At 43.5% G+C, this 21728-nt stretch overlaps 1 protein-coding gene across 1 annotated transcript in view; it reads left to right on the forward strand.

Annotated features, from left to right (window-relative positions):
• Window positions 1-21728, forward strand: part of necab2 (N-terminal EF-hand calcium binding protein 2) — a 150241-nt gene that overhangs the window by 110390 nt on the left and 18123 nt on the right. Inside the window, exon 9 of the mRNA XM_060837520.1 lies at window positions 9830-9886. Within this exon, the coding sequence (XP_060693503.1) occupies window positions 9830-9886 (57 nt within the window). The remainder of the gene's footprint in view (window positions 1-9829; window positions 9887-21728) is intronic.

Consider the following 21728-nt stretch of genomic DNA (forward strand, 5'->3'; position numbering starts at 1 on the left):
GAGAGTGGTGAGCCTATTACAGGAGGAGGTTGAAGCCAGAACATCATAGGATTTCAAGAATGAATTGGAGATAGCACTTGGAGCTAAACCCACCAATGGATATGGGGGAAAACTGGGAACAGTCCATTGAATTAGATGATCAGCCATGATCAAATTGAATAGCAGAGTGGGTTTGTAGGGCCGAATGGCCTACTCCTGCTTCTATTTTCTTTATTTCATTACTGCCAAAACTTAGGGAACGTATAAATGGACACATCTTCATGTTTTTTAGTAGCATTCAGAAGAATCTGAATGTGATATTTATATATTTGTGATTTTTCAAAGTGACCTCCCTTCAATTACTATTCCATCCAAGCTACTAGCTTGCAATGGAAACTCAGTTGATGCACACACCTTTAGGAATTAAATGCTTTGATATGGCATTTAACAAGCCAGACATTTTATGAGTTAAATATTTCAATTCCAATATTGCGCATAAAAATCCATTTGGGACAAGGATTTAAATTTCCCCAATCAAAAGTTGCAGCAGTGACCTGTCTGTGGGATCTTTCCAATCCAGTACAAATTGGGATTATTGCTGGACGCATCTGGCTGATCACTGCCTTTGGAGATCAGTGTAGTCTTTAACAGATCTACACTGCTCTGGTGAGAAATCCTGCAAGATGAGGCAACATCGGGGTGGGGGGGAGGAGAAGAAAGAGATCACAATGACACGCGCAATTACTCAGTTGTAATTTTAAAAAATCTCCTCTACCTTTTCATTATAAAACAGTATGTATCAATCAAGGCAGAAAAAAGGTTTTCAAAGATTTGCTTTTATAATACACCATCGTTGCAAGGATAATATGCAAGCAAACCTATTGGGAAAATCCAAAGTTCAGAATGATCGATGCTTCTTTGGAAGACATAGGGGTTAAAACTTCAATGATATCTTCATTGAACTATTCCAGTTGTGTCTTTGCAAAATCAATTAGCTGTTATTCTGTCTCTCTTTTTTTCCTGCCATCTTGGTCATGGTCATGGTCATGGTCTGATAACGTTTGGTTTGTTGTGACTTCCCCTTTCTTTAACATTGGCATCTACAATTGTGGGAAACATTGCATTTTCTTCCAGAACCTGAGGTAAAAATAACAATCACTGAATTAACATATCACACAGCACTGAAGGAGGCCACAAAGTCCTTTCTGCTTGTACTGCTTCTTTGAAAGAACAATCCGCAGGTTCCAAAGCCCTGCGTTTACCCCAGAGTTGTGCACATGTTTTCTTTTGTGTTTAGGTTTACAATTGACTCTGGTATTTTGCTATCTGCTGTTTTTGACAATGTATTCAAATTTGTAACAACTCACTGCGTAGAAAAAAATCTCCCATCATCGATTGCAACCGCACTCCCTCTGCTTTAGTTTAACGAAGCAGAGGTGATGAATAGAGGTGTGCCTGGGAGATCAGTGTGTTCCAGCTTTCTTGGTGAAGTGAGGTGCTTGATGTCTTCATTGTGGGACTCCTCTCCTGATTGGGGGATCCCTGTTGAAGTTAACCCCACCCTCCTCCCAGTGTCACCTCTTCCTCCTTACAACACCCTTTGTTCACCTGTCTGTTATATCAGAACGACTGGTACAGAGACAGGGTTGAAAAATGTGTTTCAAGCTTATGCCTGAAACATCAACTCTCCTGCTCCTTGGATGCTGCCTGACCTGCTGCGCTTTTCCAGCAACACATTTTCAGCTCTGATCTCCAGCATCTGCAGTCCTCACTTTCTCCCACAGAGACAGGGTTTCATAGAACTTAGAATAATACAGCACAGGACCAGGCCCTTTGGCTCTCCAAGTTTGCATCATCACAAGTTGCCCTTCCATACTAAAACTGCCTTCACTTAGAGGATCCATATCCCTCTATTCCCTTCCGATTCATATATTCATCCAGGTGCTTCTTGAATGCTGCTATTGTATCTGCTTCCACTATGTCGTCTGGTAGCACGTTCCAGACACTCACCAATCTTTGTGTGCAAAATGTACCTCACACGTTTCTTTTAAACGTCCCCCCCCTTGCACCTTGAACCTGTGTCCCCTAGTAATTGACCCCTCCACCCTGGGGAAAAGCCTCGTACTTTCCACTCTATCTATGCCATTCACAATATTATAAACTTCTATCAGGTCACCCCTCAACCTCTTGAGTCCAGTGAAAACAAACCCAGTCTATCCAAACTTTCTTCATCGCTAAAATCTCCCATACCAGGCAATGCCTTAGTAAATCTTTTCTGTACCCTCCCCAAAGCATCCACATCCTTCTGGTAGTGTGGTGACCAGAACTGGACACAATATTCCAAGGGTGGCCCAGCTGAAGTTCTATAAAGCTGCAGCATAACTTGTCTATTCTTATATTCAATTCTTATGCCCCTTCTAATGAAAAGGCCTTTGTTACTACCTTAGCTACTTGTGCTGCCACCTTCAGTGATCTGTGTACCTGCCTACCCAGATCCCTCTGCATATCAATACTCCTATGGGTTCTGGCCTTCACTGTATAAATTCCACCTGTACTTGACCTTCCAAAATACATCAACTCACATTTGTCCAGATTCAACTCCAACTGCCATTTTTCTTCTCATTCCTCCAACGGGTTTATATCCTGTTGTATCCTCTAACAATCCTGCTCACTATCTGCAACTCCACAATCTTTGTGTTGTGTGCAAACTTACTAATCAGACCTGCTATGTTATCTTCTAAATTATTTATGGAGTCATAGAGTCAAAGAGATACACAGCATGGAAACAGACTCTTTGGTCCATTTCATCCATGTCAACCAGATCTCCGAGATAAATCTAGGCCCATTTGTCAGCATTTGGTCCATGTACCTCTAAACCCTTCCTATTCATATAAACCAACCAGTTCCCTCCAATGTTGTAATCATACCACCCTCCATCACTTCTTCTGGCAGCTCATATACGTACCACCCTCTGTGAAAAAGTTGCCCTTTAGATCCCTTTTATACCCTTCCCCTCTCTCCCTAAACCCAGTGCCTCTAGTTTTGGATTCCACCACCATGGAGGAAAGACCTTGTATATTAAGCCTATCCATGCCCCTCATGATTTTATAAAACTCTATAAAGTCATACCTCGGCCTCCGTTGCTCCAGGAAAAATAGCCCCAGACTATTCAGCTGCTTCCTATAGCTCAAATCTTCCAATCCTGGCAACATCCTCGTAAAGCTTTTCTGAACCTTTTCAATTTCACAACATTGTTCTCTTGGAGGGAGACCAGAATTGCTCCGAAAGTGGCCAAACTAATGTCCTGTACATGATTTCCAGCTCCTATATTCAATGCAGTGGCCAATAAAAGCAAACATATCAAACACCTTCTTCATTATCCTATGTACCTGAGACTCCACTTTCAAGGAACTATGAACCTGCACTCCAGGGTACCTTTGTTCAGCAACTCCCTAGGACCTTACCATTAAGTGTATTATTCTTGCCCAGATTTGCCTTTCCAAAATGCAGCACCTCATTTTTATCTAAATTAAACTCCATCTGCCACTCCTCAGCCCATTGGCCCTTCTATCAAGGTAATATTGTACACTGAGGGAATCTACTTCGCTGTCCACCACACCTCTAATTTTAGTGTTACTTATAAACTGTCTAACCATACCACCTATGTTCACATCCAAATCATTTATGTGTAGGTTCCAGCACCGATCCTTGTGGCATGCCACTGGTCATAGGCCTCCAGTCTGAAAAGCTACCCTATAACACCACCCTCTGTCTTCTATCTTTGAGCCAGTTCTGTATCCAAATGGCTAGGTGTCCGTGTATTCCATGTGATCTAACCTTACTAGTGCACCATGAGGAAAATCATTGAACACCTTACTGAAGTCCATATAGATCACGACCATTGCTCTGCCCTCATAATTTTCAAAAAACTCAATCAAGTTTCTGAGACATGATTTTTCATGCACAAAGCCATGTTGACTATCCCGAATTAGTCCTTGCCTTTCCAAATACATGTACATCCTGTCCCTCAGGATTCCCTCCAACAACTTGCCCACCACCAATGGCAGGCTCACCAGTCTATAGTTCCCTGGCTTGTCCTTACCACTATTTTTTAAATAGTGGCACCACGTTAGCCAACCTCCAGTCTTCTGGCACCTCACCTATGATTGTCAATGATGCAAATATCTCAGCAAGAGGCCCAGCAATCTCTTCCCTTGTTTCCCATAGAGTTCTAGGGTACACTTGATCAGGTCCTGGGAAGTTATCCGCTTTTATGCATTTTAAGACGTTCAGCACCTCTTCCTCTGCAATATGGCATTTTTCAAGATGTTGCTATTCATTTCTCCATGTTAATATCCTTCTGCACAGTAGACACTGATGCAAAATGCGCATTTAGTATTTCCCCCTATCCTGCGGTTCTGTGCAAAAGTGGCTTTGCTGAACTTCAAGGAGCCCTATTCTCGCCCTAGTTATCCTTTTGTCCTTAATGTATTTGTAGAATCCCTTTGGATTCTCCTTAACTCTATTTGCCAAAACTGTTTTCCCTCCTGATCTCTCTCTTAAGGATACTCCTACTGCCTTTGTACTCTTCTATGGATTAACTCGATCCCTGCTGTCTATACCTGATATGTGCTTCCTTCTTTTCTTGACCAAAACCTCTATTTCTCTAGTCATCCCCTATCCAACCAGCCTTGCCCTTCACCCTAGCAGGAACAAATTCTCTCTGGATTCTGGCTTTATAAGGATCATGAACATCAAAGCTTCCAGCACTAACCTCTGTGGAACATCAGTAGTCACAGCCCTTGATACCACACAACTCCACCTTTAATACCAGCCTGCCATGAGGGACCTTGTCAAAGGCTCCCTTTGGCAATCACTGCAGTGTGGAAGCAGGCCATTCAGTCCCTCCAGTCCACACCTACCCTCCGATGAGCGTCTTTCCCAGACCAAACCCCTTGCTATATCACTGTAACCCCACATTTCCCATGGCTAGTCCACTTAGTCTGCACATCGCTGGATACAATGGACAATTGAACATGCCAATCCACCTAACTTGCACATCTTTGGGCAGTGGCTGGAAACCACAGAGACAGTTGCCTGAGAATGGAATCAAAACTGAGTCCCTGGCGCTGTGAGGTAGCAGTGCTGACCATTGAGCTATCGTGCTGCCCATTTGGAGAAAATAGTTGGGGTCCTTTGATTTTGATTAGTATTCCGTATTATTTCAATATTGTAAAGTGCTAACTATAGACTAGCCAAGATTTCAGCTGTTGTAGAAAGCTGCTGGAGAGAACCACTTCCTTGTAGTCATATGATCATATGTCACTTCCCAATTATCTCATTTATCTCAATTATCTCATGAACCCCTTGTACTACACCAGCAGAGATGTCTCTTCTGGTCAAGCCAAGAGACCTTCAGATGTATTTGGCTTCTGGCACTTTGGTCTGTAAATCTCCATGCCATCCCAGCAATGGTCACAGTATGAAACTTTATTGAAAGTTATAAATATACCCTCTTAATTGCTTGCTCCTGCTTCTTCACCATCCTACCTTCCAGTCCACGATAGGCAACCTTTGTCTACAAGGGTTTTTTTTAATATATTTCAGTTTAACACAGTAGCATGAGACCCATATTGCTCACCCTCAAGTTGACTGTGAAATTCCGTCATGTTATGATCACTCTTACCTAGAGGCTCCCTTAATATAAGGTTAATTGAAAATCTGAAATAGTTGTTCCAAGGTTAGGTCCACAATGTTTGCTTCAAAAAAACATAATTGTTTTGAATGCATTCTCTGAAATTATCCTCCAGTCTGATTTTCTCAATGTAATTTGAATAAGCAATGTAAAGATTTGTGCTGCATTCACAGTACCCTACCTTTGAACCAAACAGCCCAGGTTCAAGAACCATCTGCTCCAGAAGGTGTGCAATACCATCTCTGAACAATTCAATTGAAAAATATCTAAAATTATACACTATTATTGGTATACATTTTACAAGCCTCCCTTCCTGATTATTTAATGTTTATAGGCCTCTCTATATTTATAGTTCTATAATGTATCCAGTGATGGAAATCTCCCACTAGTGTCATTTCTACTGCTATTTCTTATTGCCACCCACACTAATTGTTGTGTGGAGTAGAGTCACACTTTAACTCTACAAAACAAGATCATTTCTCAGTGCTATACTCATCCTTCGTTAACCAGTTCTCCCTTTCTTCCTAACCTTCTAAAATGTCAAACACCATTGAATATTCACAGCTGCAAATGTGTTGCTGGTCAAAGCACAGCAGGCCAGGCAGCATCTCAGGAATAGAGAATTCGACGTTTCGAGCATAAGCCCTTCATCAGAGCCCTTCATCACTTTTTTAATTGAATATTCACATTCCAGTATTGGCCATTTTGCCACAACATCTCAAAATGGTTATCATGTCATCATAATTTATTTCTATTTGTGCCTTCAATTCAGCCATCTTGTTAAAATGTTGTATGCATTCAGATAAATTTTAATTTTGTCCTTTTACCATTTTAACCGACACTGACCTTATGTCCGTTGCATACTTCCGTTCACACTTTGTGCCTTCCTAACTCTGGTTATTGTGCTATTTTCCCAGAGGATGACTCCTGGTAGTTTGAGTAAGGGTTTTTTGAGGTAGTTCTCTTCTGTCAGTTATTCTTGCATTGTCTTTGTCTCAGTGATTAGTGGTAGAGGATACACCATGGCGAAATATCTGCAGAAGAGGGACTGTTCCTACATAAAAAGTTGGTTAATTATATGATAACAATAGGTACAACTATATTTGGTCAGGTTTAATTATCTGGGAATAATTTCGAATCAGTAAGTGGAATGAGAGTTATGGGGTACAGGTAGGAAAGTGGAGTTGAGAATTATCCGATCAGCTATGACCCTATTGAATGGTGGAGCAGGCCAAATGGGCTGAATGGCCTTCTTCTGTTCCTATGTCTAATAATTTTGTGATCTATTAGGTAGTTAAGGAGCTGGTGAAGATATATGTGCTCCCCACAAAAGCTAGAGCAAAACATTTTGTCTCTACTGTTTCTGAGATCGATAGAATGGGTGAAGCCAATGTAATTTGGACATTAATCCTATCAGAACCATTGCGTTGTACAACAACTATCTTTATCCATATCACTGAACTGCATTATTGTCTTGTCCTTTCTCTTTAACTTCCCAGATCTCCCCTCAGGATGGTTAAGAAGGTGTTTAGCACGCTTGCCTTCATTGCTTGGACCTTTGGTTATAGGAGTTGGGATGTCACATGGAGGTCCTATATGACTTTGGTGAGGTGTTTTCTGGAGGATTGTGTCCAGTCCTGGTGCCCTGGTGTAGGAAGGATATTAATAAGCCGGAGATGGTTCAGAAAAGATTTATCAGGGTGTTTCTGGGAATGGAGGTTATGATTTATTCAGAGAGACTGGATACGCTGAGATTTTTTTCACTGGAGCATGGGAGGTTGAGGGGTGGTCTTAAAGAGGTTTATACAATCATGAGGTGTTTAGGTTAGGTGGATGGCAGGTGTCTTTTCCCTAGGGTGGGGTATTTCAAGAACTAGGGGGCATATTTTTAAAGTGAGAGGAAAAAGATGTTAAAAAGACATCATGGCCAACCTTTTTCACACAGGCAATGGTTCGTGTGAGGTATGAACTTCCAAAGGAAGTGGTGGATTTAGGTACAGTTACAATGTTTAAAAGATATTTGGATAAGTACATGAATAAGAAATGGTTGGGGGAGGGGGTGGGGTGGGGGTGCGGGGATATACACCAAACGCAGGTAGGTGGGACTGGTTTAGATTATGTTCAGAATGGACTGGTTCGACCAAAGGATTTGTTTCCATGCTATATGACTCTATGGCTCTATGACTTCCACACCACAGGACGCCAACTTGAGGAATGGTTCAGGGAATATCTTCAGGCCACATGCACCCAACAACCCCACCGCCCTGCGACTGACCACTTCAACTCCCACTCCCACTCTGCCAAGGATGTGCTAGTCCTGGGCCTCCTCCACTGCCAAATCCAAGCCATCCGACGCTGAAGGAGGAGCGCTTCACCTTCTGCCTTGGGACCCTTCCACCACGTGGCAACAATGTCAATTTCACCAGTTTCCTCATCTCCTCTCCCCCCACCTTATCCCAGATCCAACCCTCCAACTTGGCACTGCCCTCTTGAACTGTACTGCCTGTCCATCTTCCTTTCCACCAATCCGCTCCACCTTCCGCTCCAACCTATCACCAGCACCCTCCACCTTCATCGACCTATTGCCTATCAAGCTACCTTCCCCCCAGCCCCATCCCCCTCCCATTTACCTCTCAGCCCCCTTGCCTCCCTACCCCCAACCCCCACATTCATGATGAAAAGCTTATGCCTGAAAAGATGACTCTCCTGCTCCTCGAATGCTGCTTGACCTGCTGCGCTTTTCCAGTTCCACACGTTTTGACTCTTCACATTTAGAAATGTCAATTAACTGCGGTTTCCAGTTCCCTCCATTTAAACTACTGCCTGCATTTAAAGAGCAAAGAATATAAAAGTTCACCAAACAATCACGTGGCTGCTCAACTAATAAAACAAAAATTAAGAAGTAGCTTTTGGATGCTGGAAACAAAAGCATGATAAGCAGCACGGTTTGCCCTCTCTGTGAAATTTTCAAGTTAACACTCCTATCCAATGCCTTGTTATACACTGTGTTCCCACAGTCCATGCACTCAGAAAGCCTGCCTACTTTTATAGAGAACTGATGACTCACCCCAAAGATTCTTCTGTGGAGCCAGTTTCCTGCTGCAATGAGGAAATTGAGTCAAGCTTAGAATCAGACCAGCAGCGATATTATGGAATAGCAGGGCAAATTGAAGGGGCCAAATGGCCTACTCCTGCTTCTGTTTCTAATGACATTTCTTTGTTACAAAGCTTTCAATTTCTGGTCTGTACTGGGCCTGGCTGTCTGATGGTGCTTACAAAAAGTTCTGACAGAGAATGCAAGCATGTGGATGGCACATGTGGACTAGGTCAGGCTTGGCAATGACTTTGTTCAAGGCAGAATAGCTCGACACCTGCAACCAGTTGTCTTTTCAGAGAGGTATCCAGCTTCTTGATCCTTCATTACTTTAGCATCATGGTCCCTCCCAATACCAGTCTGATATAAGAGACCCCTTTGTATATTTATTGAACCTTTCATATTACCCCAAGATGCCTTGAACCCAATTTGAGGTGCCATCACTTGTAATGTAGAAAACACAGCAGCAAACATATGCACAGTAAAATCCCATATACAGCAATGTGTTGAAGGCCAAATTGTGCTGTCGGTTAAGGAATAAATGTCAGCCTGGCCTCTGGGGAAGATTGGAGCAGTGGAGATCTTTTCCGATCAACAGAAGGAGGGCATCTTTGACGATGTCTAGCTGGAGAGGCAGCCTGGACTTCCGAGTGCTCTCCAGTCTCAGAAATGGGGTGTGGCCACAATCTTTGGGCTCAAAAATGGGATGTATACCTCCAAGAGGAACGGGGTGTGTGAGTGGGTGCGAGGTAATCTGCAGCCGGTGCATAAAAAGCTGTTAGTAATACATCAAAAAATCCACTTTGAGAGACTGCAGCTCCCATTTAATGATCTATGCAGAGATCTCAGTGGCAGCTGAATTGGCACTTTGGTTAGAATCTGTCACAGCTATAATACTTAATTTCTTCGATGTGACTCCCCTTGGGATTAAGTTGCGAGTAAAACGTAGACCATGAGTGTCTGTGTGTCGGGGCTTGGTGCGGCTGACTAGTTCAGGGCTGCTGGTGCGCTGTACACTCTGCTGTCCTCCTCCCTCTCACCCCATTTGTCTCTGCTTTCAGACCATGTGGCTTGACCTGCAGCAGAAGGTGATGGACAATGAGAACCTGACTTGCTCGGTGAGTATGCACTGGCTTTTGCAGAATTACCTGCTTTTCCCATCACCTCTTAAGGTGCCTGTTATGTGTGGAGGAGGTGGGAAAAAATGGCTGGTTTCTGGCAGTTGGTGAATGTCATTTAAGAACTTTTTGGACCCTGCAATGATACCACGGTGTTCCTCCTCTGGGTATAAATAGCATACTGTGGGCGGAGTCAAGAATGATGAGAGACTCATATAAAGAGTGGCGCAGTAGCCTGAATTCTAGCCATGTGAATGTTGGGCACACAATCAGAGAAGGATGAAGTACACCTATTGGTGTTGAGTGGTAGATTTTATGGAATAGGATTTTAATAATGCAATGGTACGATTAGACACCTGTATATTTCTGAATAACATGTTGTAGTATTCGGGCTTAACTTGTAACAGTGTTATAAAGAAGCCTAAGCCTGAAGATCAGTCTGTCTTGAATGAATTTTCCATGCAGGTGGGCATTAATCATCAAACTGCTACTTGAATCCAGGGGTGGGTGTACTGCTGTGCTAACGCTAAGTGCTCACGGGGGCAACAAGGTTCACTTTCCCCAGCTCGGCTATCAATGGCACATTACGGTCAGACTGACTGGATGAGAAGGGGGAGCAGGGACATCAGGCATTGCTCCTGCTTCTGATCAGTGTGGAGTGGCTCAAGCTGGAAGGAGTTTGTGAGCAGGGTCAAAAGTATCAGGCAGGGCTCATGCACTTGCCCATGTCAGTCAGCCGTTAAGCTTGGTGCATTGGCCCAGTGGTTAGCACTGTGCCTCACAGCGCCAGGGACCCGGGTTCGATTCCCACCTCGGCAACTGTCTGTGTGGAGTTTGCACATTGTCCCTGTGTCTGCGTGGGTTTCCTCCCACAATCTAAAGATGTGCCAGTCAGGTGGATTAGCCATGCTAAATTGCCCATATTGTTAGGTGCATGAGTCAGGGGTAAATATAGAGTAGGGGAATGGGTTTGGGTGGGTTACTCTTCAGAGGGTCGGTATGGACTTGTTGGGCTGAAGGGCCTGTTTCCATTCTGTAGGGAATCTAAACCTGATCTCTCAGGTTAAATCCTTCTCCCACTTTCAGTGCAGATATAAGCTGTGGTGAGGAGATCCTGGGCTGTGTGTCCATTTTAGAATCACTCAGAATAGTCAGTGGGCAAGGATCAAACACATTTCCTGAACAGCAAAAAGATTTAAATGAGATCCTGTTCCACTATGTTTCAAACATGAAGCTGGAACAGGCAAGATGGCAATAGATTGGGAAAGGGGGAATGTACAATGAGACCCTGGTGCCCTTGTAGGCCAGTCGTTGAAAATAAAAACCCAAAGGACTGTGGATGCTGGCAATCAGAAACAGAAACAGAATTTGCCGGAAAGGCTCGGAGGATTGGGAGCAACTGTGGAGAGAAAAAAGAGTTCATATTTCGGGTTCAGTGAGGAACAGGTTCTGAGGAAGGCTCACTGAAAGCGAAACGTTAAACTCTGATCTCTTTCTATTGAAAGTAAGCATATCGGTACAACAGACAGTGAAGAAGGTAAATGGTTTATTGGCCTTCATAGTAATAGGATTTCAGTACAAAAGCCGGGATGTCTTGCTCCAATTATATAGTAAGACCATGCCTGGAGAATTACGTGCAATTTTGGTCTCCTCATCTAGCTGTGGCAATGGAGGGAGGTTAATTCCTTGAATGGCAGGACTAATGTATGAAGAGAGTCTGCATCGGTTAGGACAATATTCGCTGAAGTTAAGAAGAATGAGGGGGATCTCATGGACACTAAAAAATCTCTATCAGGACTGAACAGGGTGAATGCAGAAAGGATGTTCCAGATGACCAGGGCGTCCAGAGCTAGGGGGTCACAGTCAAAGGATACAGTGTGGACCATTTAGAACTAAGATAAGGAGATGTTTCTTCACCCAGAGAGTGGCAAGCCTGTCGAATCTTCTACCAGAGAAAGCAGTTCAGATCAAATCATTGAATGTTTTCAGGAAGGAGTTAGATATAGTCCTCAGGGCTAAAGTGATTGCAGGATATGGGGAGAAAATGACACCAGGATACTGAATTGGATGATCAGCTCAGATCATATTGAATAACTGAACAACTGGAAAGGCTGATTGGCCTACCTCGTGCCTACTTTCTATGTTTCTAGTAGAGCTGACTGGACAGAGGACTATGAATTTTTGGGGATAACATTTGCAACAGTATTGGTTTCCAGCATAATATATTGAGTGATACAGTGAATAGTGCATTAAATGATGCACTGTAGATTGCATTGGATCGTGCATTGGGGAGAGTACTGATTGATGCGATAGTTACTTGAATGATGCATTCTCCATTCCACTGTATGCACAAGAACACAAGGAATAGGAGCAGGAATGAACCATTCGGCCCATTGAGCCTGCTCCACCTTCCAACACAGATTGGATTTGTACTGCACTTTCCATCCCACTCCCCTCACCTCTGAGAGACCACCAGAATCTGTCTCAGTCTCAAGCACATTCATCAGTGGAGCACTTACTGGAATTCCAAAGATTCACAAAGCTCTCACTGAAGTGATTGCCCCTCAGTCTTAAATGATCGGCTTCTTAACTCTGAGACTGCATGCCTGCGTTTTAGATTCTCTAGCCAGTAGAAACAACCTCTTAGGGCCCACACCGTCAAGTCCTTTCAGAGTTCTAAGTGTTTCAGTGAAGTGGTTTCGTTTAAGCTTTGAATAAGAGGCAACCCATTCAGGACTGAGTCCAGGAAGAACTCTTTCACTTACAGGGTGGTGAATCTGCAGCACTCTCTATCCCAGAGAACCATGGAATTTGGGTCCTTCACCAGGTTCAAGGCAGAGATTGATAGATTTCTCAGTTCTCATGACTTGAAGCAATATGGCGATAACATGGGGAATATTGTTAAGGTCAGTGATAAATGAACTAAATGGGAAGGTCAACTCAATAGGCTGAAGAGTCTTTTGCTATGTTACCATTCTAAAAGTATTTCATTTCCAAGAAACAATGCAGGTCTAAACTGAAGAAGAGTCATAGCAGACTCAAAATATTAAGTCTGCTTCTCTGTTCCCAGGTGATACCTGACCTGCTGAGTTTCTCCAGCAATCTCTGTACTTGTTTCAGACTTCCAACATCCTCAATTACGCTTACACCTCATTTCAAGGATTAATACAGTGGACTTTTGCATAACTGCTCCAATGCCCTTCCCATGGAGTCCATACTGCACACAATATTCCAGATGTGGCCTCACCAAAACTTTATATGATTGCAACCAGATTTCTACATTGCTGTACGTCAATCCCTTGCAATAAAGGCCAACACACCATTTGTCTTTCTAATTGTTACCTGCATGCAAACATTCCTAATTGCTTGTATGAGTACACCTAAATCTCTCTGAATGTCAACATTTACAAGTTTCACACTTCTTTTGAAAAATATTCTGTTTTATTTATTCTTACGACCAAAGTGAATAACTTATCACTTCCCCACATTATACTCCATCTGCTACTTTGTTGCCCACTCAAACTATCTATATTCTCGCTGCCGCATCACTGTCCTCACCACATCTTGCATTTCTATTTAGCTTAGTGTCAAACTTGCAATCTCTTTGCCACGAAGGTATTTATCCAGATTTGAAATGGCTGAGACCTCTGCAGCATTCCATGAGTTACTATCTGCCAATCTGAATATACTCTACATATGTCCAATCTCTGCTTCCTCCACAATACCAACTCTATTCCAAAATATTAATCCCAACTCCATGGACCCTTTTCCTGAAAACTGTATTGCCTGGTGCATTGAGGTGTCCACCAGATGCCTGGTTTTTGCTATTTCTAAATTATATTGATGGAGACTGTGCCAAAGAAGCTTTCCTTTATATCTGACCTCGTGCTATACATGTCCGGCAGTGCTCAATGGAGCAGGTGTCGAGAGAGCTTTTGTCTCATTTAAAAGAGTAGAAGAAGCTTTACTCTGTAGCTAAGCCCCATGTTGTATCTATTTTGGGAGTGTTTGATGGGGACAGTATCAAGAGAGCTTTAGTCTCACTTTAAAAGTGTAGAAGGACCTATACTCTGTATCTAACCTTATGTTTTATCTGTACTGGGTGCGTTTGATTGGGAAAGAATTTTACTTCCAGTTAAAATAAGCAGAGAGGTGTTACTCTGCATCTAACCCTGTGCTGTCCCTGTCCTTGCAGTGTTCGATGGGGACAGTGTGGAGGGAGTTTTACTCTGTATGTACTGCTTGCTGTAAGTGTTGTGAGAGTGTTTAATGCAGGCAGCAGAGAGAGAGCATTATTTTCATTGCAAAAGTGTAGAGGAAATTTTACTTTCAGTTTAAAAAAGTGAAGCAAGCTTTACCCTGATTCTAACCCTGTGCTACACCCACCCTGGGAGTGTTTGATATGAACAGTGTAGAGGGAGCTTTCCTCTGTGTCTAAACGTATGCTATTACCAGTCATGGATAGTGTCGAGGGAACTTGACTCTGTATCTAACAGATTCTGTACTGGAAATATGAATGTTTGATATTGACAGTGGTCCTCTCAAATAGTGGCACTCCCCAACTCCCTCAGCAGTGAAAACTTCGGAAAGACATCAGAATAAAGGGAATGATGGTAGCAACAGTTCCTCAGAGAGATGTAAGACTGGTCTCAGACCAGAATTGAACTGTATGTGAATGAGATCACCAACAGATGGTGGGTGAATTGAGGTGAAATGAGAGTCTGGTACTTGAAATTGTAGTAGATTTGTGAAGAGTGATGAATTATTAAAAAGCGATTTGATGTCCCCTCCTTCCTTCTGATCATTGAGATATTGACCCATCCACAGCCAGATATTCTGTGTCACTGGTACAAACCACTCAAACCTTAACCATGAGACTTGCCTGTCTACAGAAAAAATGGAAACGTCTGTGTTTCTCACCCTGTGCTGACCTTGTCATTCACATACGCAGATTTATCAGCCTTCAACTCTGGGTCTGGGGTGCTCAGAGAAATTGGTTGTTGAAGCTGGTGAGATCAATAATCCCTTCAGAAATCCCAGTCCTAACTTGGAATGTCGGCTCGGGATGGGTTCTCTTGTAATGTTGGCTGCCAGCCATACCAACATATTCTGGGTAGATTCATGGTCATCAAACCTTCTTCTTGGTATCAGTCATGCTAATGGCGAAGGACGGCCATGCAGAAGATAGGTTCAGTCTTTGATTTAATTTATTGTTGTCACATAATCTGAGATACAGTGAAAAATGTTGGTTTCAGTGCTACACAGGCAGATTGTACCATAGAAAGTGCATCAGGGTAGCAGAACAGAGTGCAGAATGCAGTGTTACAGCCACAGAGAAGGTGCACACAGAGAGAGAGAGAGAGAGAGAGAGAGAGAGAGAGAGATCAACATTAACATTTGAGAGGTCTGTTCAAAGGTTCAATAACAGCAGAGAAGAGGCTGTTCTTGAATCTGTTCATATGTGTATTCAAACATTTATATCTTCTGTCCAAGGAAAGAGGGTGGAAGAGAGTATAATTGAGATAGGAGGGTCTTTGATTACATTGGTTGCATTCCCAATGCAGCAGGCAGTGTTGATGGAGTCAGTGGATGGAAGGCTGGTTTGTGTGATGGACTGGGCTGTGTTCACAACTCTTTAGTTTTATGCAGTCTTGGGAAGACCAGATGCCAAACTGTGATGTGATGCACCCAGATAGGATGCTTTCTATGGTGCATCTATAACAATTGGTAAGAGTCTTTGCAGACATACTGCATTTCCTTAGTCTCCCGAGGATATAGAAGCATTGTTGTGCTCTTTTGACAATCGCATTGATGTGGGTGGACCAGGACAGATTGTTGGTGTTCACCACTCCCAGGAACCTGACTATCTCCACCTCAGCTCCATTGCTGCAGTAGGGCTGTGCCCTCCACCCTGTTTCCTGAAGGCAATGACTAGCTCCTTTGTTTTTCTAATGTTCTTAGAGTATTTTTTTTTTCTTTTTGTCATTTCAACTTATACAACTGATACAGTTAAAACAAGACAGCGTTCCTCCAGGACCAAGGGTGCTACCTGGACAGCACAAACTACACGATCGTGCATGGCATAAAGTGCATGGGAAGTGCAAAACACACAGGTTACAGTGTAATAGAAGAATGATAAATAATAGACGTTTTTCTAGCAGCAATTCAAAGTCATGCAAAGAGTTTCAGATGGGAAAGAGTCTGTTCATACTGTGTTAAGGAGCCTGTTGGCTTGGGAGAAGAAACTGTTACACCGTCTGACCATGAGAGACCGAACACTCCAGTATCTTCTGCCAGATGACAGGAGGGAGAAGAGTTTGAATGAGGGGTGTGTGGGCTCTTCCACAAGGCTCTTAGTCTTTCGGATGCAACTTGTGGTGTAAATGTCTGTAATGGAGGGAAGAAAGACCCCGATGATCTTCTCAGCTGACCTCGCTATCCGTTGTAGGGTACTGCGATCTGAGTCAGTGCAATTCCCAAACCAGGTAGTGATGCAGCAGCTCAGAGTACTCTCAATGAACCCTCTAGAATGTGTTGAGGATGGGGGTGTGTGGGAGGTGGGCTTTCCTCAGCCTGTGCAGAAAGTAGAGATGCTTGGTTTTCTTGGCCATGAAGCTGTGTTGAGGGTCCAGGTGCGATTCTCTGCCAGGTGTACACCAAGATTTTTTGGTACTCTTCATGAGAGATCATTGTCTTTACACCATGCTGCTAAGCATTCAATCTCTTTCCTGTATTTTGTCTCATTATTGTTTGAGATCTGACCTACAATGCAGGTGTTATCATCAAATTTGTAAATGGAGTTGGGGCGGAATTTGGTCACACATTTGTGAGTGTATATGGAATATAACAGGGGACTGAGTATGCAGCCTTACAGGGCGCGGGTGTTGAGGAGTATGGTGGAGGAGGTGCTGTCTTTCTGACTGTGGTCTATGGTCGTGAAGTGGAGTATCCAGTTATGGAGGAGCTAGCTGAGACCTAGGTCTTGGAATTTGGGGATGAGTTTGTTTGGAATTATGGTGTTGAAGGGTGTAGTCAATAAGCAGGAACCTGGTGTGATTAGTTCATTGAGCAGTAAAGATTTGTTACATTTGATTAGATTAGATTCCCTACAGTGTGGAAACAAGCCCTTTGACCCAACAACTCCACACCGACCCTCTGAAGAGTAACCCACCCAGACCCATTTCCCTCTGACTAATGCACCTAACACTGTGGGCAATTTAACATGGCTAGTGGTTCCATCTGTGAAACGTGATGGTCTGTTATGAGACAGCAGACTTAGCTTGTGTTGTGATTGCTAATTACTCCATCAGCTGCCTCTGCAAATTGATAGGTTAAGTGAGGGGACAAAAAATTGGCATGTGGAATATAACAGGGAAAAGTGTGAACTCCTCTGTTTTCGCAGGAAAAATAGGAAAGCACAATATTTTCTAAACGGGGAGTGATTATAGAACGTAACAATAAAGATGGATCTAAATGTCCTTATGCATGAATCACAGAAAGTCAGTAAGCTGGTATAGCAATTGATTAGGAAGACAAATTGAATGCCATAGTTTACAGTAGGAGAGTGGAAGAATAGGGAAGCCGAGCTACAGTTGTCTATGGAGATAGTGAGACCGCCTGCACCTTCTATTAATTTTTGGGATGTGGGCGTTGCTGGCTGGCCAACATTTACTGCCTGTCCTTCACTGCCATTGAGAAGGTGGTGGTGAGCTGCCTTCTTGAACCGCTGCATCTGTGTGCTGTGGTTTAGGGAACTCCAGGATTTTGACCCAGCCACAGTGAAGGAACGGCAATGTATTTTCCAAGTCAGCATGGTGAGTGGCTTGGATAGGAACTTACAGGTGGTGGTGTTCCTATTTATCTGTTGCCCTTGTCCTTCTACATGAAAGTGGTCCTGGGTTTGGAAGGGTCTGTCAAGCCTTGGTGAATTTCTGCAGTGCATCTTGTAAATGGTGCACACCGCTGTTACTGAGCATGAGTGCTGGAAGGAGTGAATGTTTGTGGATTTGGTTCTAATCAAGCGGCTACTTTGTGCTAGATGGTATCAAGTTTTTATCAGTGTTATTACAGCTGCACTCATCCAGGCAAGTGGGAAGTATTCACTCACACTCCTGACTTGTGCCTTGTAGATGATGGACAGGCTTTCAGGAGTCAGGAGGTGAGTTACTCATTGCAAGAATTCAATCCTGTGACTTGCTTTTGTAGCCACTGCATTTAGATGACTAGACCAGTTCAATTTCTGGTCAATGGTAACTCCAGCTTGGGGAAGGAATCGATATAGGTAATGTCATTGAATTTCAAGGGGTAATAGTTAGATTCTCTCTCCTATTGGATCTGACCATTGCCTGGCCTTTTGTGCATCGTGAATGTCACTTACCACTTGTCAGGCCAAGCCTGGACTCTGCACTTCTGGCTGAAGATTTCTGCAAAGGCTTTTGCACTGATGTGGAGTACTATGTACAGTTTTGGTTCTCTTACCCCAGAAATAACATAATAACACTCTTAAACATCTGCCATAGTTCCTTGTCGTTGCTGCTAAACTCCTTTTTCAGTCCACAACAACCAGTTCTACCTTCATTTATAGAATCGCGGTGGCTCAGTGATTAGCACTGCTGCCTCACAGAGCCAGAGACTTGGGTTCAATTCCAGCCTCGGGTGACTGTGTGGAGTTTGCACATTCTCCCTGTGTCTGCACGGGTTTCCTCTGGGTGCTCCAGTTTCCTCCCACAGTCCAAAGATATGCAGATTAGGTGAATTGACCAAGATAAACTGCCCATAGTCTTCAGGGATGTGTAGGTAGGTGCATAGGTCAGGGGAAATGTTGAGTAATTGGGTAGGGGAATGGGTCTGTGTGGGTTACTCTTCGGAGGGTTGGTGTGGACTTGTTAGGCTGAAGGGTCTGTTTCCGTACTGTAGAGATTCTATGATGAACATTCAAAACAGTTCACAGAAGGTTTGGTTGACTAGTTCCTGGGAGGTTATCTCATGAGGAATTATTGGGCTTGTATCCATTGGAGCTTAGAGGAGTGAGAGGTAAACTCATTGGCAAGGTGGATTCTGAGAGAATATTTCCCTTTGTAGGAGAGACTTGAACTTGGAGGCAACAGTTAAAACTAATGAGCTTCCCAATTAAGACAGAGGTGAGAAATGTTTTCTCTCTGAGAGTTGTTTGTCTGTAGAATTTGCACCCGGAGGTAACCCACTCAGACCGTGCAACCTCCACACGGACAGTCACCCGAGGGTCTAATCGAACCCAGGTCTCTGGTGATGTAAGGCAGCAGTGTTAACCACTGAGCCACCATGCCACCCCATCAGAGAGCTGACTCTGAAAGTACAATACTTCCTTATTCCTGTGTGCGAGTGCCTACCTCAGTCATGTCTCAAATATCTGGTGGGATGCCATGACCTTTTCAAGTCACCAACCGTGTGAAGACTGACAGTCAGTTTATTAAAGAATAAGAGCTCATGGAGTTACATCCCAGGCCACTGGTTCAGTCAAGGCTTTGAGCTGCTGTGGCAGGAAGCAGTCTGTTGGTTTTCGGTCACTTCAGTCATGCATGAGGATGTGCCCTCCCAGAACACAGGACTCACTGCAGCCAGTCTGTGTCAGTTACACAACGCAGGGAGTGCCACAAATACAGGGACATCTGCTTCATGCCTTAGGAAACAGGGAACATCTGATGCCTTGCAGGAATCCGTCTGTTTCCCACAGGGAAAAAAGAACCGCAGTACCATCTGTCAGCACAGAGAGAGAGAGAGAGAGAGAGAGAGATTTGGACAGCAATTGTGTACTGTTGAGCTTTGTGCAAAACCTTAGTTAGACCACACAGGGATTACTGTGAATACTCTAGTCTGCATATGGGTATTGGAAAAGTTTGCAGAAAAAAGTTTGATTCATAGAAACAGCGTCAGAAGAGTCAGGTGAGAACTAGCAGGAAGGTTTGAAAAAGCTCGAGCTCTTTTTCCTGAAGACAGACCTTTCAGATTGGGAAGGTTGTGCTGTAGCAGACATAGAGAAAAAATTGTGCATTTACCAGAGAGGTCGGGGCTCTGTCTCAAAATAAAAAATGGTAAAAATTTCCTGCTTGGAATTTTGAAAACCCAGCGAATGGTAAGATAGTGGAGCCCCTACCTATGCATAGATTCATTTAATGGAAAGATAGATAAGCCCATGGGTGATAAAGGGACATAGGTTGATTCGGAAAGGATTGGATGAAGAGGATCATCAAACAATGAAATTAGCCCCATCCATGTGTCCTACAAGTTGCAGGAGTTTAAGACAAAAATCATAAATTGCTGAAAAAACTCAACATTATCTGTGGAGAGAAAGCACAGTTAACATTTCGGGCCCACTGACCCTTCTTCAGAACTGATACTGAACCCCATGAGTAGCTATTCATTCTCCCAGGCTGACCTTTACGCGTTCCTTTATCTAGCCAACTATTTTTGTCTCTCTCTGGGCTCCATCTTCACCTATCGTATACTCCTTCCCCCTCCCCCACCCCTTCTCTACCATATGCACCAAGTTTTTCCTAGTTGCTATCAGTTCTGAAAAAGGGTCACTTGATCCGAAATGTTAACTCTGCCTTTTCTCCATAGATGTTGCTCGACCTGCTGAGCTTTTCCAGCCATTTGTGATTTTGTTTCTGATTTCCAGCAGCTGCAGTTCTTTTGGGTTTTTTTTGCAGGATTTTAAAATCCAGGTCCAGCGTCCTTCTGTAACAAGTATCCACTGTGACTTAGAGTCATAGAGCCATAGAGATGTACAGCATGGAAACAGCCCTTCGATCCGACTTGTCCATGCTGACCAGATATCCCAACCTAATCTAGTCCCACCTGCCAGCACCCGGCCCATATCTCTCCAACCCTTATCATTAATTGTATAAGTCATGCTAAGATTTGCTTTCCAAAAATGCAGCACCTCACATTTATCTAAATTAAACTCCATTTGCCACATTTCAGCCCATTGGTTCATTTGATCAAGATCCTGTTGTAATCTGCTGTCCACTACACCTCCAATTTTGGTGTCATCTGCAAACTTACTAACTGTACCTCTTATGCTCACATTCAAATCATTTATGTAAATGACAAAAATGTAGAGGACCCAGCACCGATCTTTGTGGCACTCCACTGGTCAGAGGCCTCCAGTCTGAAAAACAACCCTCCACCACCACCCTCTGTCTTCTACCTATGAGCCAGTTCTGTATCCAAATGGCTAGTTCTCCCTGTATTCCATGTGATCTAACCTTGCTAACCAGTCTCCCATGGGGAACCTTGTCAAATGCCTTACTGAAGGCTGTATAGATCATGCCTGCCACTCTGCCCTCATCAATCCTCTTTGTTCCTTCTTCAAAAAACTCAATCAAGTTTGTGAGACATGATTTCCCAAGCACAAAGCCATTTGACTGTCCCAAATTAGTCCTTGCCTTTCCAAATACATGTACATCCTGTACCTCAGAACTTCCTTCAAGATGACTGGAGCTCTTGACTCTGACACTAAGTCACAGAGTCCTGCCCTGACTGAGAGAGCCGTGAGCAGAGCCATGAACCTTGCTGTGCAGTACTGGAACCATGATGTGGACATGCCGGTATAGGACAAAGTTAAAAATCACACAACTTCAGGTCCAACAGTTTTGATTAAGGAGCGGCATTCCGAAAGCTTGTACTTCCAATTAAACCTGTTGGACTATAACCCGGTGTCGTGTGATTTTTAACTCAGTACTGGGAGAGCAGTGCATTATCAAAAGACCAGTGTGTCAAATGAGATATTAAACCAAGATTCTTCTATGACATAGACTTAATTGACTCAACTATTTCTAACTATTTATCAAGTAATACAGCA

This window comes from Hemiscyllium ocellatum, chromosome 17 (assembly GCF_020745735.1).
Source record: "Hemiscyllium ocellatum isolate sHemOce1 chromosome 17, sHemOce1.pat.X.cur, whole genome shotgun sequence".
Classification (NCBI taxonomy): Eukaryota; Metazoa; Chordata; class Chondrichthyes; order Orectolobiformes; family Hemiscylliidae; genus Hemiscyllium; species Hemiscyllium ocellatum.